This window comes from Tachysurus fulvidraco, chromosome 1 (genome assembly GCF_022655615.1).
Source record: "Tachysurus fulvidraco isolate hzauxx_2018 chromosome 1, HZAU_PFXX_2.0, whole genome shotgun sequence".
Lineage (NCBI taxonomy): Eukaryota > Metazoa > Chordata > Actinopteri > Siluriformes > Bagridae > Tachysurus > Tachysurus fulvidraco.
The window spans coordinates 25,738,395-25,748,544 of record NC_062518.1 but is presented as its reverse complement, the minus strand read 5'-3'; the positions used below and the strand labels follow the sequence as shown (position 1 = coordinate 25,748,544).

The window sequence follows — 10,150 nt, the reverse complement described above, 5'->3', positions numbered from 1 at the left end:
CCGCAGCTCGTAAACACGCCAATATTTCCCCCAATATTTTGATAGCATTTAAATACTAATAATACTGAAGTTAAGCCCTTAATTACAGTTAAATAATTAAATTTAAGTAAAATAGTGTGATAAATGGACTGAGTAATACAGTCATTTTTCACACAAACTCAGGAAAGTTTTAAACATACAGTATGCAATAGAAGTAATGTATAATAACTTTTAAGAACTATAATAATAATAATAATAATAATAATAATAATAATAATAATAATAATAATAATAATAATAATAACAACTGTTAAGGTTATAATAACCTATAGTAACGTATATATAAGTAACCTATAGTATATATTATAGTAACCTATGGTAAGTCTATACAATATCTGTAAATGAATCAACTGAATCACTTAGAGCGAACGAACCGATTCAGTGAGTCGAATGGTGATACTAATCACTTGTAGGCGGCGGCTGTTTGTCCACATGGACTGGAGGAGGGGCGCAGTCGGCTCTGATACTTTAAATATTCCGTTTCAACAAAAAAAGGAGGGTCTTACTTATAGAAAAGGGAGGTCCTCAGATACCACCCGGAAAACTTGGTGCTTAAATATTTTTTTGTTTAATGAAATTTTAATTTCTTACCTGTTTACAACCCAAGGGACCGAGTGATGGTAAGTAAATAGTAATTAAACACTAATTGTGAATTTTTCACCTAAAGTAAACAAAGAGTGGGTCGTTTAAAAGTCTTTTTTTAATGTTTATATTTTATTGTTAAAAAAGGTAAAATGTAAAATCTAAAGGCAGATTTTATTCGTTTTAACAGACTTTATACTAAAGATGGATTAATGTGGTGTTTGCTATGTAATAAAACAGGATGTATATTATGTATTATTATGTATTATTATTGTGTATTATTATGTATTATTATTAACATGCGGGTTTATCACACCCACTTACTTCCCAGATAAATGGACTTTCAGGGTGTTATTCGATTTCAGACTTGGACATTTGCCAAAACAGTGATGTGTTAATTGTGTTCATAACCACGTGGAGAATCACTTGCAGCTGTGGTGTGTGCAGTAAGAGAGCAGAATATAAATAGGCTTAGTTTTATATAATAATATTAACAATAATAATAATAATAATAATAATAATAATAATAATAATAATAATCCCGTTATACAATGTAAAGCTTTGCTTCTCTGTTTTTTTCACGGCGATGGAAAAAAGGGATGAATTATTTTAAAAAAAAAAGGCAGAAAATAAATGTCAGTGTGAAGTATTGTTCTAGTTAGGCCAAAATGTGATAGATAGATAGATAGATAGATAGATAAATAGATAGATAGATAGATAGATAGATAGATAGATAGATAGATTTTTATTTTTGTCATTGCATAGTATAGATACAGAGCAACAAAATGCAGTTTGGTGCAAATAGACATGTGCAGATATATATATATATATATATATATATATATATATATATATATATATATATATATATAGATATATATATATATATATATATATAGAGAGAGAGAGAGAGAGAGAGAGAGAGAAAGAGATGTAAACACATATATATAAATATATATAGGTATATATGTAAACACATACAAAAAGTTCAAGTAAATAATTCTAAGTCTATGACATCGAAAAAAATGTGCAGCAGACACTGTTGTAAAGGAACAACATGTAAAAGGTTATAAGGCTATGTGCAAATGTGCAAGCTGAATAAACAAGTCCACCAAATATATGTATATATACATGAATGTGAAATATTAGGCAGAATGTAAAACAAGGTGTATGGAAAAAAAAATTATGAAGAATCCATTTTATATGCACTACCATTCAAAAATGTCAATTTCTTGATCTGTTTTTGTGCAACTTTAGAATAAAAATGGTGACATTAAACACTTTGAAATAACATGAAATTTCACAGTGACCACAAAACATGGTGAGAAACAACATGGTGACGTGGTGATATTTTAACTTGAAGTTGGCTGCCCCCAAATAGCCCAAAGCCAAAATAACTGAATATTCAGAAGTAAATTATGCCAAAACAAGTCAGGACAGGTGTTAGATTTTAGACTGGATATCAGCCAGGTGGGAAGAGGTCAGTTAAATGCCTTCACCTGAACTCTAAGTATTTAACTCCCTTATATATTAAGATCTAAAAGCAGATGTTAAAAAGATACTAACATAGATTATAATTATTATAGGACAATCTCAGGGCATATTACTACATCTGAACACAGTCTGTAATATCTTATGTTGTGTGTTTTTCACCAGATGTGGTCCATCTTTGTGAAAACACCCACAGAGCCAGACCTCCTACAGAAGTGAATAATTTTCCCCCCTTTCACTGCAGTCTCTGTCAGGCTTAATCTGTATGGGTCTTGTGTTGCTGTTGTGACAGGTGAAAATGTTTGGAGTGCTTTGAGGGGAACGCAGAGGTTTAAAGGCAAGCCAGCAAGCTTTATTTTTGTGTTGACGGTGCATGATGCAATCATTTTAACAAGCCACACGTTTTCGTCACACAACCCTCAATGCACTCGTTTGAATTTTCCACACTTTGCACCACACGCTGAAAAGGATTCTTACAGTGATGTGTGCCTTTGTGTGCCAATTTTCTGCAATGTTAGAGCTGATAAAATACTTGTAGGCAGGTACAGAGTAGGTGGCAGTGTAGGAAAAGGTGAGTTTTGGCAGAGTACATTACACAGATCAGTAGGGGTATGTCTATATTGTATGATCAGTATATGAAAATTAACTTTAACATGATTAGCTGGGAGGATCTCAGATGTTCATAACCCTTTTTGAATTGTCTAAGCCTTTGGGCACCATTACAGAAAACACTGAATTTCTTGTCCAGACCATCTGCTTGTCCTTTGTCATTACACTGGGGGCCACGGGATTAGATGGCCATATTTTCCATATTCCATTTCTCGCATGAGTGCAAACCAGGAATGTGTTCATCAGTGTTGTTCATTCAAATGTAATCCCCCAGATTCCAGCATTGAAAAAACAATCTGATCCTGACCCCTTTCTTGTTGCACGAAGCTTCAATGAAGTAAAATGTTATGAATTCAGCGTAGCTCTGTTTCAATCTGTTTCACACGAATTAAAAATTAAGAATAGACCTTTACATGGACGTCTTGGTTTTCTCTGTGGTCATCGTTAACATTTAAATTTCCTGTTTATTTTCTGTTATATATACATTTATCATTACTGTTAATAATCAAGGTTTTATAATCAAGAATCTTGGGTGTGTTGAAGGTTATTAATCATGAATATTTGTTGAATTTTATGTCTGTTATATTGATCAATGTCAGGAATGTAAAAATGCTGTGATAGAATTCAAATTTTCCAGAAAAGTCAAGAAAAACTTACTGAATAATTTGATAAACCTTATAGATAATTTTCTTACAGTTATTAACTGCACTTGGTTACTGTGTAAGAGCCATCTGTTGGTGAATCTCATAAATGTCACCTTCGTCTACAACTTTTTTGCCGAGACCAGAAGATTATATTGTTTGCAGTGCTTACTGAGTCCCTTGTAATTAACTCCTAGTCCATTAACCCCAAAATGTCTTCTTCAAACCCTAGTTCATTTTTTTTTTTTTTTGGTTTTCATGTCTTCAGAGATTTTCTTTCATTTCATCTGACCCCCTTCCTGAAGACCAGGGCATCAAGGCACTTTTTCATTTTGGTTTGATTTGGCTTGCACACATGTTACGGTCTCTCCAAGATTCTTGTATTTTTCTATGCATAATACACTCTCTAAATAGCTCAGCAAAGGGTTGTGTGTGTATACAGTATACAGGAACTGGAGGAGGGGGGAGTTTCACTGAACTGCTAGTCGAGCAACCTACTTCTTTAAAACATAATGTTTTTGAAAGGTCTGCTGTGGTAAGCCTCGGTTTTTAACCTAGATTTGCAAGGTGTCCCTGCTTTATATTTCCCCAGGGGCCAACAATGGGACTGTTTATGAATGTTGATTATGTGGAAGCTCAATCTTTTCTTCACAGAAACCTTTTTATTTTTTGAGAGTTATTGAATTGTGCTCCAGTCCTGTGGTGCTGTCCACTGGCTGATATGTTTGACTCGGTGTCTTCTTTCCTACATGCACTCTGAATTTCTTGAGTGAGAGATCATACAGCAATATAGCTTAGGCTGAACTCTCTGGAGCCCAGGATCGGTTCAAAATGAATCATATTTCTACTGATTCTAGCATATGATCACCACAATCTCATCTTAAGAAACAAAACCAGCTTTTATTTGTTGATGTCTTGATGTGGTGCCAGTTAAAAGAATGTGATTGGCAGTTTTAGCAATATTCTTATCAGTACAATAATAAAGACATGAAAATCAAGAAAGAAAAAAATAGCAGAGTAGCAGTCATTTAATATTTCTAGAAAACTGCTGATGTTTTTAATCATCTAGACCATGAAGCTCTCTGTTCCAGCACAGACTGTCTAATTTAGCAACTTCACTGAGCTGAGTAATAATATCTATCTGTTTTAATTGCTGAGGTGCAACTGAAATGTCTAAGCGGATAATTACCATATATTTTCCAGAGATTAAAACCAAATAAAAACCACACAACCCGTTTTGCCTCTGGATTACTGTATGTGTGCTGACTGATGGGGCATGGGGCAATAATGATAAGGAGCTCAGTCTGTATACTGTATAGAGTGATAGACGAATTATAAGATAGGATGTTAAAAGCTTTCTGAAATACGTCTGGTTTCAATATGCTTGGATGTTATGGATGTGATAAAGCATTTGGTGTGTAAGAAGCTTTGCATTTAAACCACACATAATCACCATTGTTGCTTATAAGTTTTGCTTTTGGTTTTACTTTTCAGGACAAAAGCAAGGTTTCATTTATGAATTGGTTCGTTAAGGGAAACGCAGTAAACAGTACTTTTTTTTTCCCTTTCCCATTTTGTTCTTTCCCTCCCGCCCAACTTTTTGTCACATGTCCCTTTCACAACATAGAAAAGTTCCTGGATTAGTGTGGAATTAGCATAAAGCCTGGCGTTGCGAAGTAGCCAGCAAGTGAACAAGAGGAGTGAGAGAGCCAAAGTGCAAGAAAGAGAGAAAGCTCAGACGGAGAGACACACACATCCTGCAACACCAGGACAAGTCCCAGAGAGCAGAGGACCTTCATCCTTCTGCAACAGGACAACAGAGTTGCCAATATGGAGGAAAAACAGTTTTCTGGCATTTTGGTAAGTCATTTTATGCAACATATTTACTTCTCTGAAGATGATAGTGTTTGATGCTTGTTAAGTGCTGTAGATTTAAAGCACTCAAATCTATTACAAATGAATAAATGAAGTTTCCTCAACAGCTCACCAGCTGAGGAATTTATAATATCAAGTAGACTCGATAAAACAGCATTTACAACTTTACAACAGAACAAAGCTATCAGTAAGAACATTTGAAATCATCATCACTATAATGACATCACAAAAGTACAACTTTACTTTTCTTCATAAATCAATCTGCACAGTTTCTCCATAGCAGATCATTTATGTTATTTACTTATAATTTTCATTATATAAGTATGCAAGTGCATATGTAAATGTGCAATGTTTTTTTTTCATCCCTTATTAATAATTTAATTTATGAAGTTGTACTTCAGCATTTCGATCATTTAAAAAAAAATTCTGTGTGTATTTTTTTTTTTCATTTACGTTTCTTCTGCAACTCAGATTGTGTGTTGTTAAAGTGTTGGTAATTGGACTGAGCCAATAAGAAATTTCCCTTGACCGTTATAAACTTGTCATCTGTATTTTAAATATGTGATATTTATCAATATTATTTGGGACTTTCAAAGCAAAAAATGTTCTTTCATTAAATCCTTTACACATTTTAGCTCCACTGCATGACATTACCCTGGCTCAGCCTACACATCCTGTAGTGTGTTTGCTGTGGACATGACAACAGGCTAGTTAGTGCATGTAGTGAGTCACTGAACTGACAAAAGCCCTTGTAGGTCTGCAGAACTTTGAGTAGATGAGATTTATTTACACTGCTTGTTTAATCTGTCGTTATATGCCATTAGAATCTGGCTACTGTGCAGATCTGGACTACATTATCGTGTCATTATAAGTGTATACAGTAAGTGTCAGAACCTGTAATGCTAGAACATCTCAGAACTTCTTTATACTGTAAGTGTCTTTTAGTTTTTGAATTCTTCAAGTTAAAGTACTTCATTATAACTCTCTTTCCGCATAATAACAAAATAATATTTTCCCCCACATAGGCGTACTGTATCATTGCTAATCTAAGATTATTATTAGATTATTTGGAGACTTTCATGATTTGGTGCTTGTATTTTTTTATTATGCTAAAAATAGAAATATCTCTCCATGAAGAGCGTCTGCTCATGAGTACCTGAAATGTACTGACAATGTTTTGCAGGGTTTATTTTTTATTTTAGACTAGCATCTAATTATTATTATTATTATTATTATTATTATTTTTTTTTAAGTTTTGTTACTTTATGTCTGTCTATAAAACAGTCAGTCCTGACCTCTTTCATGGCAGTCAGTAGAGATACTCATTTGTAAAACATTTACTTACACAGAACAGTTTGTCTGTACTATTTGTGCAGTCCTGTACAAAGTGGCATTTGATTATTTCATCTGAATAATAGTTAAGCGATTATATTTATGTAGCAGTTTCAGTAACTGTACACAAGATGACGTTGCATGTCCAGCTTAATACCTCTGCTTTCTTGTCCGTACAGTTCCATGTAAGTGGCTTCAATGCTGCATTCTCTATCCTTCAGATTTTTATACGGTCTTCGTAGCAAAGAATGTCAATGTCAATGTCAACTTTATTTGTATAGCACTATTCATAGCACTATGTTGACCAATGTGCTTTACAACATCTAAGTATAAAAAGAAATAGATACAATTTTAATAATAGCAATACACACATTAACAGTAATAATAAAAAAATATTTCAACAAGAGGGATATGCCATAGAAAACAAGTATGTCTTAAGTTGTAAGCATCCCTGACGTACATGGGTAAGCTATTCCAAAGTCTAGGTGCTACTGCCGCAAATGCACGATCCCCTTTCCGGCTTAACTTGGTCCTTGGAATTTTAGGTAAAATTTGAGTTGTTGATCTCAGTGTTCTTCCAGTTTGATGTTCCGTTAACAAATCTGATAAGATGGTGCAAGGCCATGCAGAGATTTATATACTAGTAAAAGTAACTTAAACTCAATTCTGTACTGTACAGGAAGCCAATGCAGGGAGACCAGGGATGGAGTGATGTGTTCATGTTTGTAAATATTCATTAATAATCTTCCAGCAGCATTTTGAACCTTCTGCAGGCGAAAGATAGAGGCTTGACTAATTCCTTTATATAATGAAATACAATAGTCCAGTCTTGATGATATGAGAGCATGAATTGCAATTTTGAGACTCTTAAATGTCAGACAAGATTTCATCTTGGCCATATTTCTCAGATGAAAAAAACTAGACTTTACAACATGATTTATCTGTGTGTTCAGCTTCAGAGAGCTATCAATGAATACACCCAAGTTTTGAACACATTCTTTAACTTTCATTGACAGTGGGCCAAGATTAAACTCTGCTGCGCCCTTTGCTCCTCTAGGGCCGAACACTACAACCTCCGTCTTGTTTTTGTTAAGGTATAAGAAATTAGAAGCCAGCCATGCTTTAATATCAGAAAGGCAGGACATTAAAGGTTCTAGACTATTTCTATTAGTTAATGGTGGATATATTTGTAAATCATCCGCATAGTAATGAAATGCTATATTGTGTCTTCTAAAAATATCCCCCAATGGGAGCATGTAAAGTGAAAAAAGTGTGGGGGGCCAGGATGGAGCCTTGAGGCACACCACATATAAGTGATGTTGCTCTTGATGTGTATGATCCAAATCGTACTGCCATGAAAGAATGAAAAGGGAAAAGATATCCGGAAAATTTTGGAACGGTTTGATATGAATGTCAACTAAATATAAATGAAACAAAATTAAATAAAAGCTCCTCCACTGATTGGTCACTGCGATTTCAAAGGTTTACTGGATTGAGCTAATGGATGCTACAGTGCTACAGCTCAACAATTGACATTGCACAAAAATATTTTTACTTTTTCTCTTTCTCTTTATTTACTTTTTTTTAACCAGGAAAAAAACAAAAGAACAATGGTGGCGCAATATACATTTCCAGGGTCAAAAATGTTAGAACAGTTAAAAATGACTGAATTCAAAAACAAAAATTTAATGTCCTTATAATAGGATTCTATTTGATATTGAATAAGGGTGTCATTGACATTTATTTGATGCATAGCTTTACATTACATTGTATTGTATGGCAATGGGCCTTTGGGCTGGTCATGAGCTCAAATTCTAACACTTCCAGCCTGCTATGTTTGGGACTTAACCCTGATCTATTCTACATCTTTAGATGACTTTATAATAAAAATGTTGGGCTAAGCTAAAGTGCAATATAAAAATTATACAGATCATAGTGAATATGTATACACCTGGAACATTAAAGATTTCAGGGTACATTCATGTTATTTATATAATAGAATTCAGAATTTAGTTTTGTTATCAGTTCTGAAACTGAGGCTTGGGATCCTATGGCAATTAAAAACTTTGAGCCTTATCTATTTCCTTGTATAACTTATGGACATAAGTCACTTTGACTTTGGGACAGATGGGATTTTGGCAGTCAGTATTCTTATTTTTTTAACCTCATTGAAATTGTGAAGCTGGGGGCAGAGTGGACTGAACATGGCATTCAGCAGGAAATTACTTTTCTGATGGACAGATCACTTTTGTCGCAGTGTCCTGATTAAAGGTGCATCTGTCCTTTTCAGTACAAGACCTTTTTGCGTACTTTACAATTTCTGAGCAATGGCTGTCCAAATCTATAAAAAGAAAGATTGGTGTTTCTACTGTCATAGAAAACAGTGAGATACAATCTGATGCCAAGGACTTGAATAGATTTTGCCTCCTCCTTATATCAGGACAGGAGCTATTCAGCTTTAAGAGGCTCTTGATGTGTAGACAATGAAATATCAGCTCAGCGTACTGACTGTTTCCCTCCCTAAACTGCACGTCTCCTTTACTGTCACCCACTTGCAAAAAACTCCAGCAAATTAGAGCAGGGCTGCAGTATAGCTTGATCCTTTTGTCTTTCCTGACTCCTTCTGAGGTAGGTTGACATGAAACATTCTGTTGCATAAAAAAAAAAAGATTGAATTTCATTATGAATTCATTACGAATGTTACGAATTTTAATATTGGTTTAATCAAATACTGACGTCAACAATAACAGTTATTTTACATCACAACATATCATGTTCTAGCCTCTTCTCAAGGCTACGTCTCTGCTAGACATTTTGTACTTATGTAAGGAACAGATTGAGACGCGAATTGCCCTCTAGATTTTTCTAACACTTACATCTTTATGAAGCTTTGCCCCATGCTGCCTTTAGGGGAATGAAAACAGATGTGGTGGAGCAAAGGGGAAGTCAAACATACTGTCTGTTTTGCTTTGCAATACAGTGCACCGTCGCCTGGGTCAGGCAGTCACTGTGGCGAAAGCACAATGGGAGGACAAGGGCCACTAAATGCTAAACACGTCCACTGCTGCATTTCCTTAAAAAAATCCAGCTTTCCTAAGCCAAAATGCCCTATTGAGCCTCAGCCTTTGGATTCCGTTTGAAGAAACCACTCAAGCTGAAAATTTCGTTTTTCTGTTTTGCTTCCTTTCTCCTTTTGTGTACGGAGGTGGTCCGAAGTTAGACAAAAATATCAACGGCAAGGCCAACAACAACTACCAAACTGGGACGTTATTTTGTGTTCTGTTCTATTCACGAGTCTTCACAACATTTTTCCATCTTGTTACAGATTGTTATTTCTTTTAACAGTCGAATTGCAAGCCTTCTGCGGGTTTCACTCCATATTTAGGTCATTTTTTTGTGCTTGAATCCCAACTGCTTCCCTGGTCGCCTTGCTGAATAGGAGATACAGGCATGGGATAAAGGGGGGTTCACAATTCTCAGGGGTCTTTCCCCACAGACAGCCCCTCTTTGCTATTATTTATCACTTTGAAGCTGCCCATGCCCAAGGATCTCTGACATAGTTTTAAATTCTCACTTTTGAT

At 34.9% G+C, this 10,150-nt stretch overlaps 1 protein-coding gene across 1 annotated transcript in view; it reads left to right on the top strand.

Moving 5' to 3' along the window:
- Nucleotides 1–470: 470 nt before the first annotated feature.
- The window catches only part of slc6a9 (solute carrier family 6 member 9), a 44,353-nt gene continuing 34,673 nt past the window's right edge, over nucleotides 471–10,150 (top strand). The window contains exons 1-2 of the mRNA XM_027133734.2: nucleotides 471–659; nucleotides 4,990–5,222. Coding sequence (XP_026989535.1) covers nucleotides 5,193–5,222 — 30 coding nt within the window. The 5' untranslated portion in view covers nucleotides 471–659; nucleotides 4,990–5,192. The remainder of the gene's footprint in view (nucleotides 660–4,989; nucleotides 5,223–10,150) is intronic.